The sequence below is a fragment of the Haemorhous mexicanus genome, chromosome 5 (assembly GCF_027477595.1).
Source record: "Haemorhous mexicanus isolate bHaeMex1 chromosome 5, bHaeMex1.pri, whole genome shotgun sequence".
NCBI lineage: Eukaryota > Metazoa > Chordata > Aves > Passeriformes > Fringillidae > Haemorhous > Haemorhous mexicanus.
This window is the reverse complement of record NC_082345.1, coordinates 13,949,667-13,964,652: the sequence shown is the minus strand read 5'-3', so window position 1 is coordinate 13,964,652 and position 14,986 is coordinate 13,949,667. Positions and strand designations below refer to the sequence as shown.

Genomic DNA, 14,986 nt, shown 5'->3' with positions numbered 1-14,986 from the left:
GCACTCACAGATACATAAGTTTCTTTAAACTGTCCAAATAAAACCCAAATGTGCAAAAGTGGCCTAGAAAGGGTCTCACTGCCCATAAGCACATACATTCCAAGACAACACCAAAGAATTGCCTAACAACAGAGACACCAAAAACATGTCATATGGAATCCTTTTATCAATCAGTTCCAGACCAAAGAGCTTGTTCCTACACCACAAAAAAAACCTCAAGTTTTTAAAGATTAAAGTAAACCCTTTATCCACTCTTTATTCACACTTTTTTAGAAGTAAAAGAAAACTGCCTGAAAGTTATTAAGAAAAAACGGATATATTTTTTTCTTATTCTTATGAGCACTCCACTATATTTATGAAACCCACACCTGTAGGAAAACATAAAACCACAATTATCAAGTACCTTACAGAAATACAAAAATTGATGCCAGCCTCAGAGACAGTTGCTGGAAATCTAAATGCATTTTGAAGTAAACCTGCAGTGCATCCAGTACTGCCCATGTGCAAGTCTGGTCCCTTTCCAGAGGAAACAGAATGAGGATTTGAGACACTGTTTAAACTGTAGTTCCATGAAAAAGTAATGAATCCTTTACAGCTTGGATAACCATATCATTTTTCCAAAAAAAGCATCAAATAAATGTTTCTGGCCTATCTTGTAGCATTAGGTTAAGGTTATTCTCTATCACAAGAGATTAGATTTGATTCTCCTTTTAGTGCTGCTGACACAAGGAAGCTGACGCAGGCTAACATAGACACAGGCAGCCAGACAACTGGAAATATTCCAGATATACTGGAATATATCAACTTGAATCTGCCTATTGTGGATAATTGTGCATTAATTTTGCAAATAAGCACTCCCTTGCAATGCAATAAAGACGATGACCTATTTCAAGCCAGAGGCAAGTCAGATACAGTAGAAGCCTAAATCCATTCTATTCAGGGAAGACTATGGCTGCACGGACCACAGAGTATGTTGAGTTGGAAGGTACCCACAAGGATCATTGAGTCCAACTCCCAGCCCTGCATAGGATCATCCCTAGGAGTCACACCAGGAGCCTGTTCCAGTGGCCCTGAGGAAAGGAATTACAGCACCAAGTCAGACAGAGCTCAAGAAGCCTTTGGACAATAATTTCAGGTACATGCAAGGTTAAGCCACAAAGTTATTTTCGCATCCTTCGCTGCTTGTCAAAATGTGCAGTGCCTGAGACATCACAAAGCAAATCTATCTTCATACTTTCTGCACCTGGATCACTACTCAAATCTTGCAGAGCATCCCAACTCTAAGCTGTATGATTCATACTAGGTAGAAGACACTGAAAGTTCAAATCTATTCCGTAAGAAAAAAAAATGCATTATTTGTCCAGGAACAGTATATCCTGCATTTGGATTATCATACTTGGTGATGACAGAGAATACTCTCATAGAACCAACAGTGTAATTAAATAATAAAACAACCAAGAAATTAAGCATTTCATTTGGAAACTGCTTCATAAAGAGGACAAAATCATCAATACCTATCTAATACTATTCCAATCAGTCCTTTCAGGCTTCTTTCTTACACCATCAATTCAATTGTTTGGTCCCCTGAGCAAAGATCCACTTTGTCAGGAAACACTATAGAAAGCTGTCATATATGAGATTGCCTTTAGCTGGACTAACATATCGACTAACTTGAAAGTGAGATGCTTGCGTGAAAGATAGGCAAGAGGACATAGGAATGGGGTTAATATCAGGGCAGCCCACAAAACTAAACTATTTGTATAGTATGATGCAGAATATGTGGGTTTGAGTTTCTATGCTGACAATCACTGTTGCCTCTTTATTGCACTTTGGTACCTCCTTCAGGTACTTTCCCCCTCACTCATCTCAGTCCCAGTCCTCTTAACTCTTACTAAGCTTACTTCTCATTTCCTGCAGGCATGTGCTGGAACAAGCAAACACAGTGGGATGGAGAGTCCTTGCCTTCTTCCAATACTCCAGGCTAAAGCTCCTCTCCGTTTCTCTGTGGAAGCTTCTCACAAGTTGTGAATTCACTGTGGTAATTTTTCCACTTTTCCTACTCTCCTGACTCTTCACACTTACCACATTTTCAACAGTGTAGTTAAAGTTCATATTAAACAAGTGTGACAAATACCAACAGCTGAAAAACTTCACTTTATTGAAAACCAGCCTGCAATGGCTTTCACATGAGAGTTTACGCAAGTGACATGGAGGTCAACATCAAGCTTGCCTTTCCTAGTTCATATTGCCCAACTTTTTTAATCTCGGCGAACCTTTTTTATAATTTTTCTTTATAGGTCCTTTAAAATGTCTGAGATAGCCAACAATGGAACACTGTCAAAGTCTGTATGTAGGCAGTTCAAAATGAGTCAGTAAAATTTACAACCACAGACTAATAAATAAGTTACAGACAACAATATCCACAGAAATACCTGTAGCCAAGAGGAAAAGGACCTGTTATCTCTCTTTTTCCACAAAAGCCTATGAATGTATCTTTCTAGACTCATGACAAATGGCCTTAGGGAAAATGTACAAGACACGTTTAGGAAGGAAAATCCTAAAGAAGAGGTGAAACATTTTCAGTACCACCCTGTCTGACAACTAGGATCATAACTAGGTCAATTAATACAGTAATGTGATCAGTGAGCATCTGTTGTAAGCACAGCAGTTAATTAAATATTAAAAAGGCTTCAAGATGAAAATCTATTTTCCATTTAACAGGTAGCAATTCTTATGAAGGAAAGCCTAACTTGTAACTAGCCGTGTTGGTTCCAGCTGCATCTGACACTGCTTCTGTTGAATAAAACCATCTCAACCAAAACCAAACACCCAACAACTTCCACCCTTCTACAAAAAACTAGGCAACATCTGATTAAGTTAACACTCAGGTATCAAAGTACCATCTTTGAAGAGTTCACAGCAGAAACTATCTCTCATTTCTTTGCAAACCATCAGTTGCAACTGAGAGTATGTCTTTTGCTTTCATTAGTTCTAAACACAAACTCAATTGCTCATCATTCAGCTCTACTCTTAAAGCCAAATAAACAGTCTTTCAGTCTGACAGGTCTTTGCCCCTTAAGTTGCCTCCTCTTTAACAAAGGAATTCAGACTTCAAATGCTCCTTACAAGTGTTTAGAAATATGCTTTTAAATAAATTCAAAAACTGTAAAGGATAAAGCTCAGAGAAGTCTATTCTCATAACATAACCAAGCAGTTTCTCTGCAAGAATGAAGCCACCTAAGAGCCTTAGGCACTGACTGCTCTGCAGCTCACACCAGCGAGGATGGTGGGTGCAATTATCACACTGTCCTTGGCTATTTACCCCTGCTCTCCTCCTTACTCTTTCTCCATAACTTAAACCTTTCGCTGAACCCTTTCTGTACACTAAACAAGTGAAAAATTGCTCTTTTTGTCAAGGTTAGCTTTCTGCCAGTCTACTGTGCTTAAAACAGCTTGGCAAAGTACCCAGTGATCATCTCAGCTGGTGAAAAAGTCACCTTTCCTCTCTACAGCTCACACTTAGATGGATTCAGGCTACCATGAAGCAGCAACCTTCCTGTTTAGGTTTCAATTCTCTTTCATTATCCCACTTTTCCCATCACCTGCCATCTTTACTGCTTGCTGCTAAGTAGAATTTGCCTCCAAGCACTATAAAAAGGAAAGTTAACAAATGTTCTCTACCACAGTAGAACAGCAGTGTGTGGAAAAATAAGAACTGTCTGTATTCCTCATTTAAATCATTAACCACCAGTTGCACAGCTAAATCTTTAATTCCATATTTTTCATGGCTTTTGTGTTGCAGTAATACCAGTTCCTCTTATTCACTTTGATACTAATTCAGTAGTCACGAGGATCACACACCGACTGAGTTCAGGAACAATTCACTGTATTTACATTCATGAATTCAACAACTTCTCCCTAGACAGTAACAGGTTTAGGAAAAAAAAAAAAAAAAGAAGAAATAAACTATCTAGATTTTCTAACCCATTTAAGAATGCAATTTTGCTTTAGCCAGGTAACTACCACATAATCTCAATAACACTAAATCCATATATCAGTGACATTTAAGAAAGATTATCATGAAGACACCAGACTATTTCTCTGTACACCTAAAGCTGAAAAGTCACATTTGTAATGGAAAGCAAGCAGCCAGCCAGCTAATTACAATAATTGCCTATAAGAAGCAAACACTCGTCCAGTAGAGCTCTTACACAGCTTTGGTCACATTAATTCAAATGACAAAACAAATAAACTCAGTTTCAGCTGAACTACAGAACTTTCTCCTTGCCGGACCACACTATTAATTACACTAGGCAGAAAAGATAATCAGCACCTATTTAAAAGTTCATATTATCAATCCATAAAATAATTTGTTATAAACGTTGCAATATTCTAACACTAAACGGTTTCTACATAGTGACTACTGTGCACGGTTTCCTACCAACTGATTAGAAAATGTAAAAGACAGTTGGAATTGTTGGACAAGTACAAATATACTCTGCTTGTTTAGAAATATTTGTGAGCCAATAAAGAAGTTAAGGTATTCTATTTTTATCACAAACAGATCTCAAAAGCTGAAATAGAGCAAATGTACTTGTTTCTTTCTTTTTATTTTTAAAACACAAGTAATGGGCTTCTAGTCAAAGGAAACAGTCAAATAGGAACTGCCACAGAAACCACATTCTCCTAAATAGCATTCTATGTTCTACTCAGCAGACCACCCTGCCTTAGCAACACCAGTACCACCTTGGAAAATGAAATTATTTAAAAGGCAGAATTGGCTCCTTGCCATATATTGTAGAATTAGGAAAGTAAAAAAAAAATTACACTAATTACTTAACCTAGAATCTGGAAAAAATTACATCAATTTTCAATGATTTACATAGGCTTAAAAATGTCACAAGAGACAGTACAAACTGTATTCCAGAAGAATTATAGAATGCTTAAAGAAATCTTTTCTGAAAGCTACCTCAGGCAATACTAAAAACTTACATTTAAATTTTCATTACTTAAACCTATTATAGAGAATGTTTGACCTATTAAGTTTATGAATAAATTTTCAAAACCAGACCAAATACTGAGGCACCAATATGCAACCATCCAGGTCCAAACACTGAGATACTACCAACTTCTTAGTTATAATGATGTATTTTATTTCAGGTTGATTTTACAGTGCTTTTCAAACATCATTAGTGAATACTTTGTACTAGAGAGAGAAAAACTAGACACACTATTCTGACTCCAGAAATATCTACCTTCAAAACAAACCCTTTATCTGAGATAAAGAGGAAAAAAAAAATTAAGTTACCACATCTGTGCTCCAAGTGTCAGAAAATGTTGCCTGAACACAATACAACTGCATTTGGAGAGTTTTATTACTTACCACTGCATCTAACAACAGCTTTATTTATAATGATACTGTTTAAAGAGGCCTCACTATATAACACAGCAAAACATTAGAGTTGGTATTCCCCTTTCTAGGGTCAAAAAAAAAAAAAAAATTCTTAGCCACTTAGTTATGCAACACATTTTTAAACTAAGCTCAATCCTTCAACAACAACCTTTTCTACTTGTCTCCCAAAGAAAGATTTAAAACAAAATTGGTTTAATGTAGAAATTGAATTGCGCCTTCGTGCTAAGCATTGTGCAGGTATACTGGGAGAACTCACAAAAATATTTCACTTGATCAGAACCTCAGAAAAATAAAAGTGCCCTTCAGTGCTCCACACTCATATGATCTCCTGAATTTAATACTGATAGTGTGGAAAATTAATTTGATACCGAGCACTATATCTGGCACTGCACAACAAGCTCCATTTTGAAGAGAAGTTCTGTTTTCTGATTTTAAATGCTCATGTTGGTTGGGGAGTGTCATGGTGGGATAATAACTGGAAGCACTGCTCCCTCCAAATTCCTGCTTGAAGTGGCAGCAACTTCAAAGAGAAGAGTTACAAATTAGACTTTTGCCTGGTTTACTCTTTTTTGCTAGGGTCCACATTCCTAAAATGTAATTAGAAACAGAATAAAGAAAGACACTGATGCTGCTCCTTCAAAACTCACAAATGCTAAAAAGGTGCAACAAACCAAACACTTGCAGCAAGGGGCTTAAGCAGGAGAAAAAAAAAAAAGACATGTAATTCTGCATCAACCAGCCCTCTTTATCACTGGCCATAGAAGGGAGAATTAGTTGAATGAATACATATTTCAATGTCTTGGAAAGAAGCTGTGCACAGGAGGGAGGATTGGGAGGATTCCACTGTACACCCCAAAAGCTCAAGAGCAAGTGGAATAAAAAAGCTGAAGCAAGAGAACCCGTATATTGCATGCTGACTTCTGTATCCTGCACTAGCTGTGAGAAAGTAGCTGTGTTCACACACAGATGTGTGAAGAGTTGAAAATGATGAAAACCATCTCACACCTCACAAAACGAAATACTGTACCCAGAACTCTCACGTGGTCAGGGCTGTTGGAAACGTAGACTTGCTACACAAGAAGCTCTCAACACCTTCACATCCCTGGCAGAGCTATGGCATGCACACTGACAGAGCTATGGCATGCAATCCTATTTCTGTAAAAGGCATGCTCAGAAGGGCTCTGGAGAGACCAAGGAAGATTATTACAACCTGGGAGGGGGAGCTCAAGACCATCAAGTCTGAGGTGTCAGGACCTACATCTGACAAGCCCAGCTAAGGAAGTCTCTGAGCACAACTTCTCATTCAAATATATAAATTTCAGGCTCCAATGGAGTTTTATGGGACAAAGATTATTTATAATAACCAAACAGAAAAAGGGACACACACAGCCCCCATACTACCACTACTCCCCCTAACCACATTCCTTTAGTGTCTCACTTCACAAGTGTTTAGAACTCACTGGGTGCTCCTCATGTTGAGGAGATTCCACTCACTAAGTTTTCTGCAAACTACTGCAGCAAAAGCAGTGCTGATTTTCTTCAGTACCAGTGAATGGAGTCAATTCAGGACATGACCTGTGTGGCAGCAAGTGGGCACAGGGGAGTAGGTCTGGCTGAGAGGTGTGACATGGGCACAGCAAAGGGCAAAACCTGGGTGTCAGAGCACCGTTTGACTGACTTACCTCAAACTGCAGGGACAGGGAGCAGCAGACACCACAGGGACTACAATTATGACAGGGCATTTCTGATACATTGTACATTTCACCACCCTTCAGAAGCCAGTGGTTCAAACTGAAAATAAAACTTGCAGTTGGCCAAAACTGTCTTCCAGAAAACCCCCTCCATTAAACCTGAAACACCTTCCTTAGAAGGCTAGACTGGAAGAGAATTAGTAATTCCACGATCAATCAAAACCTTCTTTTGTTTCCCTTGTAAGTACAAATAAAATTAGATTCCTTTCTAAATCAAATTCCCTCCAAAATATTTCACGTATTCAAATTTTTTGACAGATAAAACAATTAATAAAAGTGAACTACAGATTTGTTACAAAGTGGAATATTGCAGCTTTAAGAAAACTTGGGGGTTATCAATTTATGTTAAAAGATAGCTGCCATCAAAAGATATCTGCATTTAAAAAAACCCAACCAAACAAAAAACAGAGTCAAAACCCCAAATGCACTTGGTCTACAGTATTTTTAACTTCATGCAACAAAAGAGTTGCCACTCCTGGCTAAACAAGTGTCAAGAAGCTGTTTTAGAACAGCTTTAAAAATAAGAGGTCTTTGAGTTTAACAACAACGACAAAACATAAGTGGGAATTAAGAAGCAAGACTGTAAGTCAGGAAAAAAAAAACAACAGTACTAAACATTTTGTTCCCAACCAGTTTGGGGATATCCCCAGAGATAAGAAACAAGCTTCCCAAGACATCAGAACTTTCCAGAAGGAGCCACCACACTATTAAGCAAGTTTTGTGTAATCAAACAAGCTACCACAGGACAGAACTGCTAATCCTATTCCCTTTTGGGAAAACACCTTAAGTAGAAATCTCTACTATCCCCAGTAAACCTAAGTATTTCAAGGTTGTGTTCTAATGTTTGATCCACCTTGCCAGAAATAAATCATAAAAACCCTAAGGAAAAAAAAGATGAGAGGTTACCACAGTAATTGTCTTTTTTTACACCTGGATCAACTTCCCCCCATCACTCCTGATGTATGTTTGCCTGTTGAGGTGACAGTCTATTAATGAACATCTTATTTATAAGTTCAGAAAGTCTATTTTCATGCTTCACTATTCCTAGACATAAAGAACAACATCTCATAGTAACATGGAACCTCTCCTCTGCTACCACATAAACTCACTACTTCTGGCAGTAATCACCATAAGCCTGGCAAACAAGTTATTTGCATTCTTCTTTGCATCAGATTTGACAATTTCCATGTCTTTTTGCAATAACTTCAGATTTGACTGAGTCTTTCCTCAAAGCTCTGACCTTCCAGACTTTATATCACTGCTAGTATTCTGCTCTAGACTCCCCTCAGCCAGACCATGCATTTCTCAAAGCTGTGACCTAAAGTCAGTATTAACCATGGCCTTTCCCATTCTGTGTAAAAGAAACAACTATTTAACTTATCTTTTGAGATATACTACTGCAGAATATGAGCTACAAGATGCTTCACATCCAGCTCCACTTTAACTTGTCCTCACAATTAAATAGGATGTCATTCACAGACTATGAAGTTAGTTTAGTCACTGAATACTAATGCACAGAAATGTAATTGAGATTGAACATAAAAGTATTCCCAAAACTACAAAAGCAATGAAGTAAAAACCACTCATATGGTTTCAAGTTTGCAAATAAGTAGCATGTTTACTATTAAACTCTTTAGAGAAATAGACACTCTAATACCCAGCCCTGTAGGTTCCCTAAATGTTACTGCAACAAAATGAAACCCCACTTTTACTTCATGTACCTACATTACATTAGGAGAACACATCACTTACTTCATATTGTGAGGTTAGAGGTGCCTTTTCATTCTATCTTTATTTTATATATCTTTTCATCCATTCTCCATTTTACTCTTAAATCTGCTTCATAGGATTAAGGTTTCTAAATTTATAACTAATATTCATGCAAGATAAACTCCAGCATTGCTGCCTAGTAAACAAACCATCCAGCAGCTCAGGCCCTAACTTCACAGCCTTCAAAGTAATTTTTGTCTTACAAAGAGCAGTTTAGGGTACAAAGCTCTGAGTACAGAAAATCCCATTTGAATTATTTAATATTGGTGTAAATAATCTCTAGCAACAAGAGCAGAACCTTTCCTCCCAGCTGTCACACACTCCTTACTATATCAACAACCCTGTAATGCTCTGAAAACCTTCCATCCAAACAATCTCTTCTCTTGGGAACTCATGCTGAGGAAGAAGCCAACCTCTGTGCCTGTGGACACCAGCTCGCATCCGAGGCCTCCCAGCACCAGCAACCAAACAGGGAGTGGAAGAGGAAGAAATTTCTTCTAAACGCACTTGCCCCTACTCTTCCCAAATCCTTCTGTCTCCAAGAAGCCATTTCTTGTATCTTTTTTATGACTGCATGGACAGCTACCCTAATCAACTCTGAATTTTAATACAGGGGAAAAAAGATTTAGCAATTATTATACTATTTATTAGAAGAGTTATAATACTCCTTATTAGAAGATTTTTAGTAACAGCACTTAGGCTACCAAAGCAACTTTTAAAGGTAAACATTCACTATTTGATTAAGAACTGGTCATGAGTTGAACAATATGGCTTAAATTTGTTTTTCAAAGCCCCAGCCCTTGAGAATTCATAAGGGACAGTGATGTAGCTGTAACCAACATAGGGCACTCAATTACAATCTCAATACAGAACATCTCGTTTACCAGAGGGCTCTAACATACAAGTAAGGTATGTAAGATGACTTCAACATCTGTCAGAAATTCTTGTCTGCTCCCATTTTAAAAGCAGAAACTGAGTGCAGGACTGAAGGTCTGCCTTCTGGAAATCAGTAATGCATTTCCCCAAAGACTGTAGGAGCTGAAACCTCTTCAGGTATTGCTTTAAATAAGTAAGGTCATGCTCCTTGACAGGCTTCCACAGCAAGGTTACTTTTAAAGCACAGGTTTACCTCCTCTTGAAACAATGAAACAAAACACTAGACCATGTACTTACATTACAGCCATGAGTCAGTTACAAGCACTTCAGTATTTCTCTGACTTATGTCACTTTGAACTTGCATTACACTTTAGGTTGGTTTGTTTTAGTAGTAAGGATAGTTTCCATTTTAACTGTGTCAGCAATTTTTTGTGCTTGAACTTCATTAAGGTACAGGTTTAGGTGAAGTAATAGGTGCACTTATTCAGTAAACAAAACGTAATTACCCACAACTCGAGGAAGAACTAGTTAACTACAGAATAAAACCACATCAGAAAATAAAAACTCTATAACCAGCTCTGCCTTGAGACCCATATGTTTCAGTATTTCCAATGTAGAAGAAGTTTGTTTTTAAATAATACAAGACTATCCCCCAAACACTTCCAAAATACTTACATCTGTACTGACAACCCATCAACCCTTCTGCTTGGCAGGTGTTCCTCATGCTGGACCACTTATCTCTGCCTCATCCAGGATGGAAGCAGAAGCAGCCACACTATGTAATTTACCAATTGGAATCAAATCTAATGACTGACACAGTCTCAAACATTTTTGAGGTTCAAGTGACTTAGAGCAGTTTCACAAGCACCCCCTTCAGTATGAAAATTGTTTTTAAAAAAAATTTATTGCCTCCTGCCACTGCTTTTCCCTCTCTTCTCTCCTATACTTCAGTTTAAGCAGCTCAGCTGTATTGTGTTATTTTTTCAAGGGCCACAATATAAGCCAGTTATTGGATTAATTCCATTTTTTTTTTTTAATGACAGAAATAGCTGAGAAATTCAGAAGCTTTTTAGCCTCACTTTGCTGCTAAAAGAGTGCATTTGTTAAAGCCCACTCTTCAGGTGTTTGGGTTTCTCAACCAGCTGACAGTTTCTCCTTACACAGGGAACTTCAGACTGGACTGGCATTACTCAAGGTGTTTAATCACCATGCTGGATAGGTGTAAAATAGATGTGTACTGCTGAATTTTGCCTACCTTCAGCAAGCAAGTAAGTCAGGAACTCCTTAAGATGAGAGAATCAATCTCACATCTCACAAACATCCATAGGAACTGACTCTTTCTTTACTTCTCTCTTCTGGCCATCTACCCAACATGAGCTCAAGCACTTCTCAAACTTCCCAAACCACTAATTCCACTATAATCCAGTACGCTATTAATAAATAAAATGGATAAATAAATTCCCCCCCAGTCTCTGGGAATCAAATTGGATCCCTCTGAGAGCAGCTGGTCCAAGCCAGCTCATTTTCCCTGCTGGAGGCTGGAAAGGAGAGGCTCCCAGGTGGGCTGGGCTCCTCTCAGGGCACAAGGCTGCTCAGAGACGAGAGGTTTCATACCAACTGCACAGACACTCCAGGGAAAGCTGAGCTGAAACACTCTCCAGCCGGTAACGCTGAGAACAAAACAGCAGAGCTTCTGGCATCTGTATTTACCTCCAGAACAGACTCGAGGCATGGCATCTGGCAGGTTGGTGTGCCTTGGATGCCTACAGTGCTTGAATCTGCGAAGCACCTTGTGTTGTTGCCACACAGTTTATTCCCCCTTCCGAAAACATTTCAGAAGCGTTCGCAACTCACACTTCAGCCCCAGCAAAACAGGTAGTACCGCTCGCTCCCCGTGGGATTGGGAAGTTAAGTAATAAGCCCCAAAAACACAGGAAGTATGCAAGAAAGACATCAAGCAGAGGCCTGACATCCTCACTGCCTGCACGGTGCCCTGCCCGTTAACATTTCCTAAGACGCTTTGTGCAAAAAACGTCCACAAAAGGCACGTCCGCAAAGCGAACCGAACCCAGCCTCGGGTTTAAAACGCATTTCGAGTGTTTCAAAGCCATCGGGAGGAACCGATGGCAAACCCCCACACAGCACCTTCGCGGGACGCGGCGCCCGCGGCCGCGCAGGCTCCGAGCCGGGCTCGCCCTCAGCCCGGCCAGGACCCGCGCTCTCCGCGCCGCGGCCCCGCTCCCTGCCCCCGCCGGCACGGGCCGCCCCCGGCACGGCCGGGCCCGAGCTCCGGGGGTGGGCGGCCGCCGCGTGGCCTCACCTCCTCCGGGATGGCCGGGTCCCCGCTGCCGCCCCCCGCGTAGCCGGCGCCGAGCGCGGGCGGCTCGGGCTCCATGTCCCCGTTGAAGAGCGAAGCCCCCTCGGCGCTGCCGCCGCTGCTCAGCGCCGCCATCTTGGGCCGGAGCGGCGGGGCGAGGGCGGGGCCGGGGGCGGCCGCGTCCCCGCCACCGGGGCGGCCCAAGCCGCGACCCGTAGTGCGAGGGGCGGGCAGCGAGCGCGGTCCCGGCCCGCTCCCAGCACCGCCGGCGCGTCACGGCCGGCCTCGTGACGTCACACAGAATCGCCGCGGCCACGGCGCATGGGCCCGCCTGGCGTCACCGGGAAGCACCGTGACATCACGGCGCGACCGCCTCGTCGCCTTGGGAACTCGGACGTGGGCTCGGGCCCCGCCCCCGCCCCCTCTCCGCGCCCCGCCCGCCGCCGCCGCAGCGCCCCCTGGCGCGGGAGCGCAATGGCGGCACCGCCCCCGCCGGGCCGGCCCCGGGAGCGGGAGCGGGAACCGGGAGTCGGGAATGCCGGGGCAGGAGGAGCCCCGCGCACAGCCGGCTGAGTGACCGGGTTGAACACCGCTGCCGGAGGCTCTGCGGGTCCTTCCCGGCAGCGGGGAAACCCGCGGTGCCGGCGGAATTCAAAGGAGAAGGAACGGGATGCCGGGCATCCCTCGGCGCACAACAGCGCTGCGGCTTTGGGGTGAATCCTCCCCACACGAACCGAGCGGCAGCGACAGGCACGCTTGGATACTGCCATGGTCACCTGCTGGCTGTAAGCCCGCTGGTAACTGCAATAATCGATCCTGGGATCGATACCACATCGTGGTTTCCCACTGAGAGCCCTTCAGGCCTTGGCTGCCCCCGCTGTGCTCACACAGGCGCTCCACGCTAGGGAAGGGTCGGGTCTGGCTCCGCAGACACCAGGACCCCCTCTGAGGGACACCACTGCTGTCCCCCAGAGCTGCTGCCCGCCTTCTGCCCGGTGCCACCTCTCTCCAGACCTGCCCAGCGCTCCCATCTGAAGTGCAACCTCGAGCTGTGTCTAATCCCTGTCTGCCACACCCACTGAAGTGTTGCTTACACGCATGAAACACCTGCTAAATCAGGTGGTTTAAGCTGCTTTCTTGCTGCAAAGGTCTTAATTATAAATTAAAAAATGGCAACTGTATTTGAGTGCCTTGCAAAGAAAAGCTGATGGACCACAACAGCAGCAGGACTTGAGAGAAAGGCTGTTCTAACACGGCCTGATCTATTTAATGGTAGCCAGCTAAAATACACTAGGTTGAAAGCTGCAGGTGCAAGATCCTTATCTTTGTTTCACTTCAGTTGTGAACATGTAACTGCACAAGCTGAGGTTTGTATTTCACCTTTCACACTGCGGGCCATCGCCGTGGAAAAGCATTTCAAATGCAGTTCAATACTGGCAGGGGTGCAACTGGTAAATAAATGTAACTTCAATTTAATATTTCAATGGATTTTAATTGATTTTTAATTGATGGATTTTAATTGATTTTTTAAATTGATACACAAGGATGTAAGAACCAAATGTACAGACTAAGCAGTTGGCCAAGTTTAGAAGTTTCTCTCTAATAGCCACGTTAATGAAGAGGATAATTATCAGCAATTCCTGCTATGTGGCGGGAATGTGTAATGGTAGTGAAAAAATGCTCACAAACTCTGGAAAATAACACCCATGCTGAGGACTGAGCACTGGGACAAATCTCTCTGATCGCTGAAGGAAAAGGCAGCAGAGGTAATAGGAGATTGCTCTCCCAGCACATAGCCTGTTGTGGAAAAGCCAACAGAGTAATAGAGGTTAACTAACACAGTAAGGCCATTCATTTCCATGAAGTTTTTACCAAGGGATAATTAATCTCAGTGTACAGAATGTAGTCAAAGCCTTTTTTTATTCCCCAAGCAATTTATGTCCAGGGCATAACCCTAGCAGTGGAATTAGTAGACTACTATCAAGCTGTAACTTGTAATACCTTTCCCATTGCTTTTAGTGGTGTTGGGTCTCTTTCTTCTGAGGTTCTGATTATTTCCAATAGTTTTGCATTCACTTTGATTTCTGCTAGACTTTCTATCACATTTGATATTCCACTGAAGAGCTGCAGTTCTGATACTGAGCAGTCATGTCCAGTGCTGGAAACACAGCAAAACTGCCTCCAGAAACACATGAGATTAAAACAAACAAACAAACAAACAAACAAACAAAACCACCTAAGGACTACTTTAAAAGATTGTTGTGTAGGAAGGAGACAAAAATGTACTACTCATACTATGCTTTCCTTTTGACTGGGGGAATGCACACCTAGTGACAAATGGAATTTTCTGCTCCTTCACATGGTGGCTACTTGGTCTCTCTGCTTGATGCATCATGATGAAAGATAAATAGTTAATAACTGTAGCAATTTCTTGGTGATATGAAATGCTATCTACTGATAATTAATACCATCAACACCTTTTACAGAGACTAGCTTTCATGATCAACATAGGTCAAAATCAAATTGCAACCTAGATGTGAAAGGCAGGTTTCTGCTATCAAATCTGTGGGCCACTGGCTGGTTAACTCCTGCAATGCAGCACAGCCAGTTTATCTGGTATTGCAGCAGGTAATGCAAACTTGTAAATGTAAACCTGCCACCTCCCACCAAACTCCTGGTTATGCACTGGGGCTCAAGCCTCCTCAGAATTTTTAAATTAATTTGAATTTGGATGAGAAAACAAATCCAAATGACCAAGACTCTCCTCCTAGGTTGCTCACCACCAGAACATTTGTCTGATCTAATCAACCTGCACTTTCAGAGAACAATGTTTTAAGCAGTCAGTAAGAAAATGTATAT

At 41.8% G+C, this 14,986-nt stretch overlaps 1 protein-coding gene across 1 annotated transcript in view; it reads right to left on the bottom strand.

Moving 5' to 3' along the window:
* The window catches only part of BRAF (B-Raf proto-oncogene, serine/threonine kinase), an 80,852-nt gene extending 68,546 nt beyond the window's left edge, over window positions 1-12,306 (bottom strand). Inside the window, exon 1 of the mRNA XM_059845942.1 lies at window positions 12,131-12,306. Within this exon, the coding sequence (XP_059701925.1) occupies window positions 12,131-12,262 (132 nt within the window). The 5' untranslated portion in view covers window positions 12,263-12,306. The remainder of the gene's footprint in view (window positions 1-12,130) is intronic.
* Window positions 12,307-14,986: the final 2,680 nt, after the last annotated feature.